The following is a 20,619-nucleotide window of genomic DNA, read 5'->3' as shown; positions in this document are numbered from 1 at the left end:
AACAAAGGTTACAAGGAGGTAAAATGCCCCATATCTTATTTCCAATTCCAGTCCCCCTATTATAACAATTATATAATAAATCTGTTTTATTTCTAAAAGTAGAATCTGCAGCATGCATTTTAAAGAAAATGTTAACATTCCAGAAATAATCAACAGAACAAAATACAGACACTTATTGCAGTCTGATTATTGCAAAATTAGGTATCTCACAAATTCCCATTTGTTTACTTGATTTGTGAAATATTGCTATAATTTACAGTATATAGTATAATTGCCAAGGAAAGAAGTATAAACTGATTTATCAATTAAAAATGCCAAATATATTTACATATTTAATCTTTACCTCTGATTTTTGGTACAAGGGTTAGGGTTACAAGGATCCTTGGACATACATGATCCAAATTCAAACTGACTGTCCTGGAGCCCAACACATCGTGCTATGCATGCACTTGGATATGTGCGTCCATTTTGCCCACACACTGGGACAAACTGATCAGCACAGTTACATGGTAGACCTGAAAAAATAATATACAGATCAGTAATTTGGCTTGTATATTTTCATTGGCCGAAAACGTACAAAATATTAGGTTATGTGTGACCAGCAGGTGAAACAAATAACTGAGCTAGCTGTATTGGGACAAGTCATTTGACCTTCTTTGGCCTCAACTCAGTGCAAAAATCTTAGAGTATGTCTACACTTAAGACACTACATGTGAGGTTGCACTGCTGTAGCACTTCAATGTGGACACTACCTATGCCAGTGGGAGAGTTTCTGCCATTGGCATAGGTAGCTCACTCCCCCGAGAGGCAGTAGCTAGGTTGATGGAAGAATTCTTCTGTCAACTTAGAACTGTCTACACTGAAGGTCACATTTGTATAGCTATATCTGTCAGGGATGTGAAATCCACACTCCTAAGAGATGTAGCTAAACCAATATAAGCTTCTAGGGTAGACCAGCCTTTAGTTTAAAAAAAAAAGAAAAGAAAAGAAAGAAATACAGCCACACTGAAATTTTGAAATTTTCTGGACAAACTGGAAGAAGAGTTCTAAGTCAGCCTTTTACTTTACAGTTAGGACTCAAATGAACATGTAAAGTTTCTGGATTTTGGAAAATGTTACCTGTAAACATACGATGTTCCTCTGTTGAGCTATGCTCATTAAGACACTGACGAGTGGAACATATCAAGTTTCCAGCGAAACAAGAACAGACATTACAATCAATGTTAAAGGATGTTCCATGGCCTTAAAATAAAAGAGAATTATTTTATGTGTATAATTACAAATGAGTACAGACATTCCCCCCACCAAAAGACACTGAACTAAAAGACTTATTTTATATAGTTAAAGCTGCAGACAGAATTCCATTATAAACTATTCCCTAATTTTCTCATGTTCATGAAACTTCAGAAATGGGTTTGTTTGGTTGTTTTTAGCTGCAATTTTTAGCTGAAATTCCTATTCTTGGTCAGAGTTCAGAATGTTTTTGCATTTAACTTGAGGAAAATCCACTCACTCATGTTTCTGACTAATGGGAAAATGGGGAAGAACAGTTCCGGGTTTTTTGGTTTTTTTTTAAATAAATAAAATGCTTAAACCTATGTAAAACTGTAATGTTAAGGTTGCAAAAATAAAATATGCAGAAAATGAAAATGCTAACGCTCTCCAGATTGGTATAAAAATGTTTATAACACCTTGGCTTGTGATTTTTTTTAATGTATGACTTTCTTAAAGATATGTTTAAAGATACTTTTCTGTTGAATTGCACTTAGGTAAACTACAGGCAAGTTTGCTAACTTTTGTATTATAGATTTTTTTTCCTGAATAGTATTAAAATTTCTGTTTAAAATGCGAAGTAACAGACCAGCACATCCTGAGCTAGATCCTTATTTATGAGCGTGCACCCTTTGCACTGCCCACTTCCCTCCCCAGTGTGCCCTTTTTATGAGCCGAGAATGATATCTCAGTCTAACACATAGTCAATAATTTGCAAATGTTATTTATAGTCTTAAACTAGCTCCCAGTGCACATCTGTCCTAGTTAAAAAAAACAAACACATCACAATCTGGCATTATTAGCTGCAGGCAGCTGTGTCTACTCAGTAGCAGTACGGAACAATGAGTGTTTACAGTCACTGCTGAGACATACTGGCAAAACAGTATAGAGAAACTTAGGGCCAGACCCTTTAAAGGGATATACAGAAACAAAGGCCTATCCTCAGAGTTTTCAGGACTGAGTCCTTAATATTGCAGCTGCCAAGACCCAATTTGGTTTCAGGCAGAGTGATCAGTATTTTACTTTCACAGTCACTGAGGATATGTCTATGCTGCAATTAAAAATCTTTGGCTGACCTATGCCACCTGACTCGTGAGGCTTGGGCTAAGGAATTGTTTAACTGCGGTGTAGACCCCGGGCTCTAGGACCCTGTGAAGTAAGGAAAGAAAGAAAACAGCCCCACAGCCTGAGCTCTGTGAGCCCAAGTCAGCTAGCATGGGTCAGTTGCGAGTGTCCAACTGCAGTGCAGACATTCCACAAGATTCAATAAACTAATCACCTCTTAATCTAGATGGAAACCTTCACAATAAATAAGCCAAAATTAGTAAATCCATTTATCTGTATTTCATTACAGAAATGGCAACAGTATGAAAGCAGACTAGATTAAGGAGTGGTTAGTCTGTTGAATCTAAGTGACTGTAAAACAACTTATTTATTTAAATTTGCAACATTAACATTGCATTAATATAGATTTTTTCACATATGGTAGAAGTTATCTGAAGATCAATTCCTACACTGGACCTGATCTTGCAAACATTTATTACAGACCATAATGGTTACTACTGTGAATAACCCATTGTAAACTCTAAATAAAAAGACCCCCAAAAAATGAATGTTAGACTAAGGAACTCCTGCCTTTATGAAAGCAAAATCAATATTTCATCTTCATCATTCCATGAGAAACTACGACAAATGCTTTACAAACAGGTTTTCTTTACCCTAACCTGAGCCATAGCATTATTTGATTCAGCTAAGTTCTAATGAAGTTTCTAAACCAAACCCAAAGAGAGGCACTTGTAAACTATGGATAAACAATGGGTAAACTTAATATATGCATTAACTGTAAACAATGAAATCCATGGAACTATTTAGAGTATGCTAGTAGAGTACTGAAAGAAAAAACTTCCATAAAAGCAGTTACACACTTTTAGGTAGCAATTAAATAATCAATATGTATATCTTGCTACTGTGTGTGGTTTTGTTCTCTCTTTTTAAGAAACATTTATGTACTTTATTTTGTGCAGAGAATATTTTTCTCTATAGAAATCTCATGAAACTACCTAATGCAGAATGTTGCTCAAACACATGATATTGTATCACTGCAGGAGTAGGGACTGGGGAATAAGCTCTCTCTGCAAAGCATTCCCCCACTAACTCTGTGGAGTAAGCCTGTCTAAGTCAACACCACCAGAGGCAGAATTCACATATGCTCTTCTGCACTATTGCCACGCCCAATTCGGAGGAGTTCCAAGTGTATTCCCTGGAGGGAGAGCCATTGGCACCATGTCTCCTTAAATAACTCACACTGTCAGGGAACCTACAAAGGCCAGAGAACGTGAACCAGTGCTGACGGGACAGGGCCTTCAAGCCCTCCCAGAAAATACGCTCTTAGTTCATAGAAACTGAGTCTAATCCTGTACTTACTTTTCCTTTGTCCTCCAACAATACATGACTTTTGGAGGTCAACACAATGCATCTCCATACAGTTTTCTAACAGTCCACTCTGCCCACAGGTACAAATTTTGAAGCAACCAACATCTCCTGCAGATGATGGAACCTGAATAAGTGTACCCTGGCGGACAATAAAATCTGAAGCTTCTCCCAACTTGCAACCTATGCACACAAAAGAAACATTACCTCAATAAAAAGTAATTACATTTCAGAAATGTTTAGGAATAATAAATACTCTGTGTGAAGAAATTCTGATGGTGAAAAATCACTTCTGGGGATTTGTGGAAAAAAATATACATCTTCAAATTTCTGCAAAAATGGAAAGCAGTTTTTGGAGGCAGAGGAGTTTCATTTTGCATCCAAACGTGATTCTCTGTGAATAATGACATTGGTACAATCCATAATATTGTTCTAGGGAAAGAATTTCACCATTTTCATTCTCAGAATCATAATAACTGGCAGAAATGTGAGGAATTTGCCCAAGATAAAATTCCTAAGTACATGAAGAAATACTACTTTTTGCATGCAAATGCAAAAAGAAAATGTGTAGTTTCACATCACTCTAATCAGCTCTTCCAGCTTCCCATCATTCTGCGGTAGAATACGTGGACATGACAAATGCCACACTATTCAAGATACACCAGCCCCTAACTTGTACTAAAATCTGGCAGCTAAGCTCTGTTGTTTCTCTTTCCTGACCTCCTTTCCTCTTCCTTGTTTCCATTCTCATGTGCATTTTGAAAACACTCAAGAACACATTATGAAAATACATTAACTTTTTTCTTCCTTTTTATTTTGTTAAGAGAAAGAAAGAATAAGAAAGAGGAAGAGATAGAAAAACAGCAGTGAGATGGAGAAAGGAAAAGGAGGAGGAGGAGGAGGAGGATTAAAAGCCAGGAGGTGCAAGGGATAGTGAAAGGAACAGGAAAGAAGAGATTACTTACCTCTACAGTAGTTAGAGTTCTTCAAGATGTTTTGTCATTGTGGGTACTAGATGCTAGGTGTATGGCATGCATGTGCACCTTTGACTGGAATTTTTTTTTTGTCAGTAGTGTCCGCACCTGTACCCAACACATTGTCATGCTCCAGAACAAGGTTATATAGGGAGAGTTGGACCTGCAGGGGTCCTTCCAGCAACTAAGAGAGTCGAGGACTCTCTGGAGAATGGACACCTTTGGACAGGCTGTGTCTGTTGCATGTATAAACAGTTCAAGCCAGATTTGGAGGCCTCTGGAGTGAGATATAACAAATGTGCAGGCTGCCATATGGCCAAGGAGCTGTAAGCAAGACGTCGCTGTGGTCTGAGGGCTCTGCTATAGAGCAGATGAGATGGACTGTGGAGAATATCCGGTAGGGAATGCTGGGCCTCCTGAACCTTCTCAAGGGGAATTTGTAGTGTCTCAGCCACACTCTTCATCAGATCCCAAAAAACTTTAAAGTCATCAGTGCAGGATGATGGAGGGGACAGGATTGCTTCATCTGGGGACACCAATCATTTATTGGAAGGAGGCTCCATTGGCTCCTGATCCTCTGAAAAAAAGTCTCCCTGAGAAGGTGAAGCTTGCTGTGGAAAGGGTACTGTGGGCCTGAAGGCTCCTCTGGCAGGTCTTTTTACATCAAGGCATCCTGTAAAACTGGTCAGTGAAGGGGGCCCATGTGGTAGAATGCCAATGTGGTGAGGCATATGGAAAGGGGGTGGGACCCCAGGGATGTTCCTGTCAACATTGACTAATTCCCAGAGTATCCATGTTAGGGTACATAACAAAGGACGGAGGCTGTAGTCAAATCCTGGATAGAGATGTTCGACTCTGAAGACGTATCATCCCATGTCCAATAGAGAAGGCAGAGTAGTTGGTACTGGCAGATGAGTCGGTACCAGTGGTAGAATAGGTGCCAGCATCCAAGTCCAAAGTTAGGAAACTTGAGCCCAGGGAAAAATAAAGAATACTAAAATAAAATAAGGTACCAATAGCTAGAAAATAAGCTAGTGGACACAGCAAAGCTCTGACTCTAAACACAGGTGGTTGAAAAGGAAGTGAGTGGCAGTATGTCTGACCCTCCCTATATATCCTTGTTCTGGAGCACATGGAAGTGAAAGATGCAAGCATGGACCCACAGACCTGTTGAACAAATCTTCAATGGAAGGTGTATGGGCATCTACATGGTGCACCCCTAAGGACAGTAACTCAAAGAACTAATGTTGGGTTTGAGTTTTTTTTTTTTGTTTTAAGTAAGATAAGAGTAACTGATTAATTACTAAACTAAACCCGTGGATTGTCAATTAAAAAAATATATTAAAAACACAAGGAAGCTGTTAGAGTCACATTTCAATCTTCTGAGGACCTTCTGAAATACAGTTTCTGTCTCCATTAGCAATGGGTTTGTTTGTGCCTAGATCAACCACTTTGAATCACTCTCTTGTAACAAAGTCAGGCCAGTGCAATCCAGTGCAGTGCAATCCATCTTTTTTAGTCTCAGGGCCAAACATACTATTTAATAAAAGTTATGGGGACACAATCAATACTTTTAACTAGTTCTCTAGGCTCAGGCAGAGCCACTCGAGCACCTACCCATTCTCTCTCTCCATGGCTCCCACAGCCCAGCAGGGATGTAGGTCTTGGAACAACCAGCCAGCAAACTACCCTTCCTTCCTTTGTGATATAACAGATGGCCAGTGAGGGAAACTGCTGAGCAGCTGCAGGAGTAAAGTAACAGCAGCTGTTCAGAGCACTCCCAGCTCTCATCAGATGAGCTGGGAAATGCTGGGATGTAGCTAGGGAGGTGATAACCTCTGCTTATTCCCAGTAGCAATGGATCTGATTCAAAAACTTCAATTAAATCACTCTCTCTCTCTCAAGGGGACATATTTTCAATTCACAATCAAATAAAAATATTTCTTCCTAACACAATTGCCCTCAAGGGACAAAATTTAGGGGCCCAAGTGGCCTCCAGGCCACAGGTTGAATCCTGCTTCTTTAAAGGGAACTGGAAGAAATGGTCCATAAGATTGATGGTGTGACTGGGTTCATGACTTGAGAGTCTGGTTAGAGAATCAGGTAGCAGCAGTCAAAAAGGCATTTTACCATATATGGATATGGCTGTATCTTTTAAATGAGTATTTTGCTACCATCATCCATGTCCTTCCCACTTCAAAGTTAAACTATTGCAATGTACCCTAGATGTGAGGCTACATCTCAAATTCATGATTTGCAAAAGGCAGCTCAGGTGGCATTCTACAGATGACACCTGACACTGCTCTAAGACCTGCACTGTTTACCTGCGAGTTTCTGGAAAGACTTTAAGGTGCTATTTTTGACCTATTAAGCTTTTATGGCCTAGGACCCACCTACTTGAGATACCACCTCTCTCTAATACAGGTCAGAGTATCGATCCGTTAATGGAAGCATTGTTGCTAGATCACTCTCAATATTAGAGAGGACAACTGCTCAGGCATTTGCCGTAAGGACCTCCAGGGCTCTTAGAATGTCCTTGAGACCCTGGTCTGAAACAGCTGGTATCTGAGGACTTTCAGGACTCACTGCAGGGTCCATTTGTTTCACCTGGCTGGGAAGTAGTATTTGATTGTATGCTGCTGCTTGCTGAAGGGGTGAGTTGATTCGTATTGCATTATGTTTTTGCAATTTTAAATAATTGGCATGATGCTCAGAGGCTGCATAAAAGGCACTTTTATTTATTCTAAATTGAAATAAAATAAAAAACATTCAGATCTCCTACCGGACAGAAAATTCCTTTTGAGGGATGGGAGAAAAATGAAAAAGGGAAATGAGAAATTCTTGGGGAGATCTAAAAAAGAAAAGACAACCCCCCCTTTGTTGAGAAAAAACAGTAACCGTGGCAATCTTAAAACAGTTTTTCCTTTTTTGGAATATTACCAGCACATTTAAAAATGTTTAGCAAAATTTCTACCATTCATGTTTAACTAACAGCTAAAGTGTAAATAGTAGTCCAAACCTCTTACCTTGAACACAAAAATAAGGAAGACAGGGTTCTCCAGACTGACATCCTTTTCTATTTACTTCACACAACTGATTGGCAGCACACGGATTTGGATTACATGGATGTGTAACCTCCTCCACAATGTTACCTAAAGAACTTGGGCCTGAAATTGTAATTACAGATCAGCTGCCATGATTTAAATAACGAGGTCCATGATATTTTTTCTAATAAAGCATGGCATTTCCTAATTCGAACACTGAATTTTATTCTGCCACATACAATTCCTTGAAATCTTTCATTCTCCACTGTTGAGAATGCTTATGTAGAAGCTTGAAATGAGAGGTTACTTACAATGGGTTAACATATTAAGCACTTCACTCCTGAAAACCCTGGCCCAAATTCTGCTCACAAGTAACCATGTGTTTGATCAATCTTGTTCCCCAAATAAGTTTTGTTTACAACACAAAACAAAAATTGGGATTGATTGGCAGTCTCCAATCAAGAGAAACCCCATGACAGCAACAGCAGGGTTGTTGAAGGACAGCCTTAAGATGAATTGGAAACATACATAGTTTCTTGAAGACAATTTGGTGTCACTGGTGAACTGTTAAGATTCAACTCAGTTTCCCTCAACTCTGTAGTAATGACTTCCTTGCATAAAGAGAAAAAGGAAAGTGAGGGGAAAGGAGAGACAATGACATGGGAAAGGTAACTCAAATACAGAAACACGCATCTCAAAATCTTTAATACACTGCTTCTGGGAATGATGAGAAGTGAGTGTTGTGAAGGATGCTGGGATAGACATTGCATTCACATATTGTATTTTATGTCTAAAGCACAACAAAAACAAACCATTGTAATTAAGATAGGTAGGAAGGGTGTGTGTGTGTGTGTGTGTGTGTGTGTGTGTGTGTGTGTGTGTGTGTGTGTGTGTGTGTGTGGGTGTGGGTGTGGGTGTGGGTGTGGGTGTGGGTGTGGGTGTGGGTGGACGGACTTTGGCCTACCAAAGCCTCGTGTACAATTTCTGGTGTATTTAGTAAGCATGTAAATCCATGAATAGTTTTATGTATGTTTTCTCTCTGTCCTTTTCCCCCAATAAATATACTCTGCTGAGAATGAGCTGTGTGATAACTTGAAATGGCTGGCACTCACTGGGTATAGCCCTCAGAGAGAAAGCACAGCAGAAGTACTGGCTGTTTGGCAGACTGGCTTGTTGGGGATATCACAGTATATGGCAGGGGCCTGTGCAGCCTCAAATCTCTGCTCAGATGGCACTGGAACAGCTGAAGGCCTGAGTTCTACAGTGGAGAAAGGAGGGAGAAATGCAGATGCAGTTACCCTGAAACTGCGACAGATGTCTTTTCTTGTGTAAGGAAATGTGGGGGTAATGTTTGATTGTCGCCTTGTTTCTCAGTACTCTGGGGTGTGATGCGGTTCTTTCTGATACACAGGCTAGCTAACCTTATAAAAAAAGGCATTATTTTGAAGAACGTTAAGATTCAATGGGCCAGATTTTCAGCTAATATAAATTAATATACATCAATTAAAGCTGCAGAAGTGAAGCCATGCTGGGGTTCTGGTCCAATATATTAGATGAAATACTTTCAGCTGAATAATTTCATGTGATTCCATTTTAAAAAATGAAATACTAATTTTTAGAATTCAAAAGCATTTTGCATTCCAACCCTGTTGCACGGATATTTCGGTACTTACTTAGGTATGTATCCAAAGGGATACAGTTCTCAAAGTCATCTGTTGGAGACAGAAGTTCACAAATGCTTTCAGCTGTGTGACCCTCAGGAAATTTATTTTGGTCTCCACATTTCTTGAGAATTTCCACACAATCTGATCTTAAGAGAAAATAAATAATTATACACAATGAACACAATACTGGAGGGAATTTTTTTTTAAAAAGAATAAAAAAAATAATTTCTCCCAATCATTTATACCATTCATCGCTCACAAATATACAGAGAGGTACACATTTACGGTATGAAGATAGGAATTATAGAAACTTATTGCTGAAACTGCAGGTTTTCTCACCCTGGGTTTGGACAGTTTGTTTTGTAACTGTGCCAAAGCAAAGACAACAAGAAAACCAACAAAAACCTCTGTGACCTTAAAAGCCCCTTTATGCCAGCTGGCAAAGGGCGCACACACTATCAGGATATTTAGGCAAACAGTCTTGTAAGATATATAAGAACTGGTCACATGCTGGTCATGAATAACATTGTGCGATGTATGTACGGTTTCTGTATGAAAAGTTATGTCTATGTGCTGGAAATGTTTCCTAAAATATGTTTCAGAGGCAGTGGATAAACAGGGTTGCCTTAACACAAAGGAAAAACAAACAGTTACTAACCTTTCCATAACTGTTGTTCTTCGAGATGTGTTGCACAGTCCCATTCCACTTTAGGTGTTTCTGTGCTTCAGTGAACAGTTGTCAGAAACTTTTTACCCCTAGCAGTACCATCAGGGCAGCCCAAACAATCTCTGTTGTCTCACACACATTACATAGGCATAAAGGGCTGAGCTACCTCAGGCCCCCCTCAGTTCTTTCCTACCAGAACAAATCCAACAGAGAGGGGAAAGACAGCAGGTCATGAAATGGACATCTTCAAGATGTGTTGCACAACAACAGTTACGGAAAGGTTAGTAACTATGGTTACCGTGTGTGAGAAGCTGCTGATGAAGGTGCTTCTGAAGCTGGTCTTGATAGGGCCGCACTGTGCTTTGCAGTCAACGAACTCTGTTGTTTAGAAGTGTGCTCTGAGAGTGCCTCCTCTTTGCATGCACCCCAGAGTCTTTAGAAAAGCTCATCCTCTTCGAGTCTTTTGATGACTAATACGGAGTCTGATTTCCAATGCCTCTTCTTCAGAACCAGTGATACTGATCTGTTTCTTGGAACTCGTAATGCCAGAAATGCACCACTGAGAGATGAAGAGATCCTTGATAATTGGACAAGGTAGGGGGCTCAGATGGAGACCTCAGCACAGAGTCCACCAGCAGACATTTTAGCTTGGCTTCCCTGTCTTTTTTCAACAGGGCTTAAAGTTGTTACAAATGCCACATGAGCCTCCCCCAAGCAAATAGGGTAACTGGGGTGAGGGTCACTATCAGGCATAGCCTTACCACAATAGCAGCAAGCCTTGAAACTCGGAGAGCGCAGTATATCTCCAGTACTGGGACTGGTATCCAAGCTGGGTGCCAGAACCACACAACAACTAAACTAAATTAAACAAGGGTACTATAAAAAGGCATTGAGAAAAAACTTGCAGAAGGTCAGGGAGCTCTAACAACTATCACAGGCAGTAGGAAGGAGCTAAGCAGGCCTGGGGTACGTTGGCCTTCTATGCCTGTGCAATGTGCGTGAGACAGCAGAGGGCACTCAGGCCACCAACGGGTACTGCTAAGGGTAAAAACTGACAACTGTGCACATGTGCAATCACTTGAAGAAGAGTGTGGATTTACGTTCTGCCTGACTTCATTACAGGCAGTGGACAAAGAAAGTACATTTACATACAAGGAAAAAAGCAATCAGGCTAACAAGAGAGGGAGGAAACACCTGGGTGAGCACACCAGGGGAAACGCCAGACTCTGAACCCCAGGAAGTATTGACTCTTTATACAAAGACTATAGACTTTAGAAAATACAAGGGGAGGAAAAAGATGTTCTAGTTATCCATCACTTAGAGGACAAAGAGCCAGCATCCTCTCATTCTGTGACCGCTAGATTCTCTTTGTCAAGGGCTGATGATGCCAGTAGTTTGAATTGAGCAAGAAAGCTGTTTAATCCAAGTTGTAGCTTGCTAAAGTTACAACTTCAACACTAGAAAGTGTGTTTTATTTTGTTTTGTTTGTATTCATACCTGTCTCCTTTTCTCTTGCTTAGTATCACTTAAATCTACGTTCTTTATTGATACATTTATTCTTAGTTTTACCATAAATCATCTCAGTGCTGTTATAATGAAGTAAAGTGCAAGTCCTCAGCTAAACCGACAGGCGGGTGTGTGCACTGTCTCCTTGGGGGCAGAAAACTTAATAATTTCTGTAAGTGTTCACTAAGAGGGACTGGACACAGCACAGAGCTGTCCTGGGAAACTCGGGAACCTGTTCACTGGTTTGCTGGTGAGGTGGACAGACTGGTGTGGCAAGGAGCTGACACATTGTTTAAGACCCAGAAAAAACTCACTCTTGCTGCTGCGGAAAGGTAACATAATGCCTTATGGTTCTGGGTGCTCTGCGGAGAGTGTCACAACTCCCCACATACTTAGCACGCATGTGGAGCTCAAAAAGAATGGCCGTGTCTTCCTTTGCTGCTCCTGTCAGAGGCGGTGGTTTTTCCCCCTTTACTATTGATGTGGCCCACACCTCACTTTCACGCCTAATGATTGGAAAGGGCAAGAACTAGGACAATACAACTCATCCAGCATCATTTGTGTGGGAATTGTGATACCACCCAGAGAGCATCCACAGAGCATTGGCTGCAGCCAGAAGCCAATACCAGCCGGAAAATACAAACTCTGCTCCCTCAAGAGCGATTAAGAATACTTAAAAATTATTAATACATGTGGGGAAACAACGAAGCTAATGACAGAGAAAAAAAATTATGGTGGAGAGAAAGCATGGGGACAGAAAATAAAAAGGACAGTAAAACAATAAAGAGGAAAGAAAACAATGGAAAAAAAGGAGGACGAAAGTGTTAAGTATTTAAAAGAATGAAAGTCGGAGATGAAAGGAGACCGAGAATCAAATGAAAGAATGGGGGAAAAAAACAATTTGAAGGTTAGTAAATTATGTTTTGTTACTTGTCCTACATTTGACTGCAAATCCCCACACCAGGAAAGGGGAAAGAGGATGATCACATCACTAAAAGAAAGAAAGAAAGAAAGAAAGAAAGAAAGAAAGAAAGAATATCTGTACTGAATGCAACTCAGGTAGGAGATGAAGAGTTTCCACTCTCCCCCAATTCAAGCACTGCAGTAATCAAGAAAAAACAGACAGGCAGTAGTCTTGCAGAGAAATGTTTTATATATAACATATATAATTTAGTCTGCCTAGGAGAGGCAGAATGGTCTAGTGGAAAGAACACCTTCCTGGGAATAAGAAGACGTGGGTCCTCTCCAACTGTTACACTGATCTGCTGTGACCTTGGACAAGTCTCTTCTGCACCACTGTTTGCCCTTCCAACCTCTGTCCTGTATATTTATATACGTAAAGCAGGATGTAAAAACCTGAAAAATGACCTTTATAATAGAAATACGGAGAGATTCTTCTCCACATTCTATTCAGGTAAAGGTTTAGGACTTTCAACTCCCATTGACTTTACTGGAAGTACATCAACTATTCAATATCACATTCCTTCTGTATTTGCCTTTTCTAACACAAGCCAAACTCAGTACTATAGTAGATTGTGGTTTTGGTTTATATGTAAACTGAAAAACTACTGAAGTTAAAAAGACTTATGAATGTACTTACTTGCAGATAATACTTCCTCTAGATTTACTATGACAAGGTTTAATCTGCAGTGAGCAAGCAATTGCCTTCCATGTTTCTGGTTGGCATTTTTTAATGTCAAGAACAGGAATGTTTATAAATGGCATCTTAATACTTCCTTTCTCCCAAAGCTTCATGTCATTCATGGCTCCTTGGTCTGACTGAGCATTGCAGCTTCTAAAAAGTTCTGTTGGTCTTAAAGGAAAAAATTAATATAGCATCTTTATACAGCAGGGAAAAAATAAATTTACTTTATAAAACAAATTCTACAACCCTGTGCTATGTGTAATAGTGGTATAAAAGACAATTGTGAACACCTGAAAGGAAATGAGTTTTAAAAATTATTTCAAGAAGCTACCTTAAAAGTAATAAAAATGAGAAAATAAAGTGTTCAAAGGATTTCACCTGTTGTGTCTATATCATTATCTGTAATTCCTAGACAAAGTTGGAGGGATCTAACTCAGTGACAGACTTTCATATATACATTTAAAATTGTTGATGTATTCATTAGTGATCCTGTACCTTATTTTTACATATATTACATAACTAAATAGGGGACAAGGTTAAAAATGAATACATTTGTATTCTTTCAGAGCACATTCACCACCACCACAATGCGCTGGGAAAATTCAGTTCTTTTTTAAAAAGATCCCTGAATACAACTCTGATTTTTATATTTCTGAAAGAATAAGAATTCTGAAAAAGAACAGATCGTTATGAGACATTCTAGTGCTCTCTCAGGAAAATTTTAAAATGTAATGTGAAACACTATGTATTTTGGCTACATTTTGCAATGTATGGTATATAGTATTTAAGATAACCCAGTTTTTTTGCTTTTAAAAAAGGTCCAGGTTTTGTTTCATAAATGGCAGAGCAATGAATTTTAAGAACATTTGTGGAAACTTTATTCTTATGTGTAGAAACAGACAGATACATATCTAAAACAAAACAACAACGAGCAAGGAATGTCTATTTGTCTGAACAATGAACAGTTGGGGAAAACATTTTACTAACAAGTAGCAAGATTTTACTACACACAAACTTTTATTCCAAATCAGCCGCATCATGATAGCACTGAATATGTCTTTCTGAAGTGTGCTTTGTGTTTCAAAATTAAACACTTTCTCAAGAACCTTTCTAAAAAGATTTTACTTTAATAATTAAATTAAAAAACTCACTCTCTGATTACAAAACAATCTTTGTGGAAAAAACCTACAACATGAAGCATATAAATCTGAAAAAAAATTTACTCAACACACAGGAATTGCTTTATGAAATATTTAATACATTTCTCCTACCTGTTATTAAAATTAGTGCAGTAAGTGAGATTTCTACAGCCCAGTTGACAAGGTTCTCGTACGTCTGCTAAACAGGTCAACATGGAAACTTCAACTGGGCTGTACTCACAAATGCGATCAAATTCTTGCCAACTCTGTGTATTGCCCCAGCTTGTGCTATAAAGTTTAGTGCACAACTCCCTGAAAAACAAATTAAAATGAAAACAATTTTTCAGAAGTCTTGTACCATACAAAAAGAAACTACAGGTCCTCATCATGAAAGCCCACATCCTTCAAAATTCTCACTTAAGTTTTTGGTTTTTGACATCCAGGCAGTTTTCAGGATCGGGTCCCATATGTGGCTGCAGACAGACCATTCAAGTGTTCTCCAGAGTGAGGAGCTTTCATTTAAAAATCAAAGTAACCATCTAGCTGTGATGCTTGTGAAGAAAATGTCAAAATGTGAAGTGGGTACAACCAATGCAAAGATACCCAGTGAAGTTTGCAGAGAGCCTGAAACAGTAACTCTGAGGTGAGAATCGCCCCACCCCTTTCTGTGGGTGATAACTCAGATGGCAATAAAGAGGGGAAAATTTCTAATCCCATCTCTCAATTTCAAATTATATACACTCATGTCCAAAATGGGGAGCAAGAGAAGATGTCTGTCTTCCCCTAGTACCCAAAGCTTGAGGAGTTCAGCTGTTTTCATGGTCCAAAAATACTCTCACCACTTTACACACATCCTGGGTGGCAAACACTACAGTTGTCCCTTACCCAGCTGTCAAGACATCCAGCTTTCCCTTCTAGATAACTACTATACAATTCCACATTGAAATATAAAAATCTGCAGCGTATTAAAAAACTGAAGGCAGACTAAAACAAACTGAGAATTTAACATCAAATTAAGTAAATAACAGAAGGGATATGATATTGATTGTTCTATCTTGGAGGAGAAGCAGCATTGCATAATTCCAGGACATACCTCCCATTATAAGATCCTGTTTTCAGCAGCTTATAACTTTGCCAAACGTACCCATTTGGGATGAAATTTTACATATTTTATGTCTCCCTCAGGTAGAATTTTTTTCAAAAATTTTCAGTCAGAACAGTTTAGCTGTTCAGAGAACGAGATTGGGGGCAGGGGAGAACACACTGTTTTACCCATGTTAAAGTCTGGTGACTTTTTTGTGAACAGCTCTAGCGCCTGCGTGCTTTGGAGTAGGGACTCAGCCAAATTTAAGGAGGTGACCTTTCTATCAGTGTTGTGTATTTTGCCATCTCCATGAAAATTCAGCCAAATTTTGCCTAGTTATAAGCCATGGGGAAAAATTACAGTTTGTACATGCTCAATAGATTTATTTGGTTTTATCAGCTACAATTGCCGACAGACCATGCTCAAGTTTTTTTACATTTCTAGTGTGGAACAGATTGTGCGTGCACCATCCCCACAGAGCATCCTCTTACATACAAAACTAAGGTTGCACAAGCAACCTTATTTCTGGCATTTCCTAACTTTTGACTGCATGACTCTGCAACCTTAATAATGTTCTTTTATCATCATCATAGCCTGAAAGCCTAATGAAAAATCATAAAATTAGCCATTGGCATCGTATCTTTCAGGTATTTGAGTCTTCTCCCAAACGCACGTTAAAATAAAGCGAAAACATTCAGACTAAATTCACTTATAGCACTGAAGGTGTTTCTGAATCATACGAATTCCAAAAAAACCCAAATCTCTTGCTGAGCTTAGATTTTACACAGTAAATTAAGTGGCTTTGCAGACAAACATTTAATTTTGAAAGAAGTAGCGGTTTATTATTGGAACCTTGACCTGCTATACCTACAGTTTTAACCAAATTTAATAAACAACAGCTGAGAATCAAATATAGAGGGAAAACTGAATGGAACATTTATAGAAAATCCAAGCAAGTAGACAAAACAAATCTCAAAATATAGAATTCAAAAGTGAATTTTCATTTTACTGCAACCTTTTGGGGTCTGCTTTCTGGGGACATTAACACATTTAAACTTTATTATGGCAAATGTCTGCAAAACACATTGTTTAGCTTGAATATTTGCCACAAGCGAATTTCAAATTGTTAATGATTGTAAAATTCACAACTGACACTACTGTGACTTGCTTAGGTTACATAGTATTGTTTCTGTAATCTCACTGGACGATTTAGCTCTCCAACATGGGGTAAACTTGGATTATAATAAATGACTACATAATTTGTACAATAATGTAGGTAACCTATGCCACAAACTACACAACAGTTATGTTTAACTGATTCAATTAATTAATCATTTTAATAATTACAAATTAATTATTCAAGCATTAAATGGTGCATGGACATATGAGACCAGAAAAAAACTCATACTGTTAGAATAAATTATAAGTTGTGAACTGTTTGCTCAGTTCTAATTCAGAATCACTACACAGCTTTCGCTGGTAAAGGCCATATTGGCAAGTTTTTCAAGCATATTTGTGATGAGTCAAATTGGAAAAAATATATGTAGTTGAAGCTATTCCCCCATTAATTCTTAACAGCAACTAAATGCCCCACTTCATCCTGCCCCAGTATCTGCCACTGCACTCAGCAACAATGGGTACAGCATATTTATTGGGTGTTTCTCCTAAATTTGCTTGGTACTCACCTGGGATAAAAGGAATAGCTCTAGCTGAAAGATGTTATTTCATGAATGTTAAGACTGGAGCACAAGATGACTGACATCACAGAGGAGCCAATTTGCTGAACTTCTACAAACCACCCCAATTTGAAACATGAATGAGAACATCTGTCACCTGGGAAGCTTCTGGAGCATTTTCACTATTAATTGTTTATAACAAGGGAGGAGTAACAAAAAAGGCTACTCACCTACATGTGGAAGTGTTTGCTTTAGAACAGCAATGCAATTTAGCCCCATCAAGGCCTGTTGAAGGAGGAGGATGCACAGTGACGCCCGGGTGAACAGACCTTGAACTCTCAAGGAAACACTGCCAGAGTGGATCTTGAGGCAGAGGCATTGTTTTACATCCTTCTATAAGTCCATCCACAATTTCAAGTTCTGTTTTCTTCGACATCAGAATCTTTTTACAAGCACTTTGGCACATATAATCTTCTGCTCTGTCACAGCAATACAAACCTAAATATTCAAAAGAATAAAAATTGTCATCTATCAGCTGGCAGCTATCTAATGACAACAACAAACGTACTCTTTACCACGGTGCTTTACATTAAGATGTGTTGATAAACATTTTAAATAAAATCAACAACAATGGCAAGCAGACGCTTCTTTAGTTGTAAATACTAGCAGACTGAGCCCTCTGAAGAGAAGCAGAGAGTGATCTATGGCATTAATAGATAATAACAATTAATAACGCTCACTCCAAAAATCTAACAATATATTATAAATTCCATTTCAATTTTGTTTTAATGTTATACAAACATTTTATAATGTTTTACTTACTATCTGTAGGGTTTCTCATTGGATATGACTGTGTGTAGTTGTTCACGCAGTGTATTAACTGAGGGCTAATAGAGGCACAGTAACTTTCAACTGCTTTTATTTGTGAAGGACCGGGAGAAGAGTCTGTCCGAAAAATTGCTTGACAATATTCCCGGCAGTTTGTATGATGTCCTGCATAACTGCAACAAACTGATCCCACTGGAAACACAAGAAAAAACAACTATGTGTTCCTGTGCACAGAAACAAATATATAGAAAAAGAACATACATACTCCACCAATAAATTCACTTAAAGACTTAGAATGACATTCATACTACTTCCTATTCTAAAGAAGGACCCCATTTTTGCAAACTCTACTAAAATAATTATCAGACACATGGAAATTGTGTGGGTCTGCAGGCTGCTAAAGGGGCCAATATTTTCTGGGTTTACTAAGAGTGGAAAAATCATTACAGCTAGTCTTGGGCTTGAGAGAGTTTTGGTGACAATCAGATTTTAGATCCAGTTATTTTGCTTTTACATATCTGTAATACAACCATACACGTATTATAGTACAATTAGAATATACACATTAAAGACTAAAAGAGAGCAGCTGACCTCTGAACTCTCTAGGATAACTTAGGTTAAGAAATAAGCAGAAGTTAGGTTTGGGGCCTAAGCGTACAGGGGTCTGGAAAACGAAAGTTGTTAGTGTGAGAAAGTTAGAGATAAATTGGAGATACAGTATTATGGGAAAGTATAAGTTAGCAAGAACATGACGCAGGGTAATGTTGCCGTTATGCTTTGCTTATAACAAGCTTGAGCAAGCTTTTTAATGATTGTTTTTAAGAATTGTGGATGTTTTATTAAAATGCTATCTGTATTGATAGTATGGGAAGAACTTTAGCCCAGATATTAATTCAAATAATGTGTAATGTAAAGAGCCAAAAAGAAGGCGGCAAAACTATAATTATGCTATGGGGCAGTTTAATGTTCATTAGTATTATAACAGATTACAAAAGGAGTAGTTTTGCTAAATTGCAAGAGTGCTCCAATTAACATAAAAAAGGATACCATTAAGTTCCAGGAATATAAAACTGTACTTCAGTCAGTGGACTGATCACCCATTCATAACTCAAAGATGAAAAAGTGTAAGTATAATTGTTGTACTGTGTAAGAGAGAACTGCATGCCTGTTTAACTAATCATTTTCCTTTTAAATAAAGGTTGGTTTGATCAAAGTGTCAATCAGTGATCTAAATAAATTTTTCTGTTACTGACCTAGATGTTGGAACCTAAAAACTAAGTTGGGTGTTATTGCACTCTTATCTCTAACAACTTAATATTAATTGGGGACATTGCAACATAAGTTACAAAAGGTTACACTCCAATTCAAAAAACAAGAGATTGAATAAATCTGGCTCATTCACATAAAAATATTTGCTGCCACATTATTAAATACACACAGACACTTCCTGAAAAATGTTTTATCAAGAGAGAATTCCATGTGTGTAACTTTTTTTCATTTCTTCCCCTCCATCCATTTGTGGCAAGACAGTAATTTGTTGATCAAAGTTTCATCTATGCCTGTTACTTATTTTTCACTTTAAACCATAAAATGAAGTAAAGTAGCAGAAACAGATGAACTTCTAAGAAACTGTTCAAATGCCCCTAGAAATAAAAACAAAGCAAAAATAGAGAAGATAAACAGATATACACATTCACATCTAAACTAATATATAAACAAAAATACACACACGATCCTGCAAACACTTAAGCATATAACTTTACTCATGTGAATATTCCCATTTATTTCACTCATGAGCTCCCTCCTACTCCTCCATCTCCCCCCCACACACACACATATCCCTTGCAGGTGCCGGGGTATAAATACTGAGAATACAGAAGGGAAAATAAAAATGCACAAAAATAAATATTAATAAATTTAACTATATAGAGAATACTTACTCTCGTTTCTGCTAATGCAACTAAAAAGAGCATTCTGCAAACAAAACAAAAAACAATTACCAAAGAACAAAGAATTTCACATATCAATAGAAGTGTTCAGCAATTTCTTAACATTACACATTATTTGTTTAACAAAATGGAATTCATTAAAGAAACATTCTACTGTTAAGTTGTATCTAAATAGCACAAGTAGAAGTGTATAATGGATAAAAGGGCATATTTGCTTAAAAATGAGGTAAATAAAAAGAATTTTAAAAAGACCATGTATTATTCCAAATTCTTTTTGCATATATTTTAATGGAACATATAGGAAGATCAATCACCTAGATCAGGGGTAGGCAACCTATGGCACACGTGCCAAAGGTGGCACGCGAGCTGGTTTTCAGTGGCACTCACACTGCCCAGGTCCTGGCCACTAGTCCAGCGGGGGTCTGCATTTTAATTTAATTTTAAATTAAGCTTCTTAAACATTTAAAAAACCTTATTTACATTACATACAACAATAGTTTGGTTATATATTATTATAGACTTGTAGAAAGAGACCTTCTAAAAAATGTTAAAATGTATTACTGGCACACGAAACCTTAAATCAAGAGTGAATAAATGAAGACTTGGCACACCACTTCTGAAAGGTTGCTGACCCCTGACCTAGACAGAAAGATCTTCATAAACTACTTCAAATATACGGCATAGGATATGCAAACACTATACTAATGACTGTTAATTTAGGGACAAATCCTGCGGTCTAAA

The 20,619-nt window shown here is 38.1% G+C and overlaps 1 protein-coding gene across 3 annotated transcripts in view; it reads right to left on the bottom strand.

Annotated features, from left to right (window-relative positions):
- Window positions 1-20,619, bottom strand: part of RECK (reversion inducing cysteine rich protein with kazal motifs) — a 109,085-nt gene that overhangs the window by 28,739 nt on the left and 59,727 nt on the right. For all 3 annotated transcript variants that reach the window (XM_050938157.1, XM_050938158.1, XM_050938159.1), the window contains 10 exons: window positions 19,870-19,903; window positions 17,924-18,121; window positions 17,332-17,599; window positions 14,474-14,653; window positions 13,158-13,370; window positions 9,394-9,530; window positions 7,703-7,843; window positions 3,697-3,885; window positions 1,120-1,242; window positions 344-515 (listed from right to left, as the gene is read on the bottom strand). In XM_050938157.1, coding sequence (XP_050794114.1) covers window positions 344-515; window positions 1,120-1,242; window positions 3,697-3,885; window positions 7,703-7,843; window positions 9,394-9,530; window positions 13,158-13,370; window positions 14,474-14,653; window positions 17,332-17,599; window positions 17,924-18,121; window positions 19,870-19,903 — 1,655 coding nt within the window. The remainder of the gene's footprint in view (window positions 1-343; window positions 516-1,119; window positions 1,243-3,696; window positions 3,886-7,702; window positions 7,844-9,393; window positions 9,531-13,157; window positions 13,371-14,473; window positions 14,654-17,331; window positions 17,600-17,923; window positions 18,122-19,869; window positions 19,904-20,619) is intronic.

The sequence above is a fragment of the Gopherus flavomarginatus genome, chromosome 2, assembly GCF_025201925.1.
Source record: "Gopherus flavomarginatus isolate rGopFla2 chromosome 2, rGopFla2.mat.asm, whole genome shotgun sequence".
Lineage (NCBI taxonomy): Eukaryota > Metazoa > Chordata > Testudines > Testudinidae > Gopherus > Gopherus flavomarginatus.
This window is presented reverse-complemented; position numbering and strand designations above follow the sequence as displayed.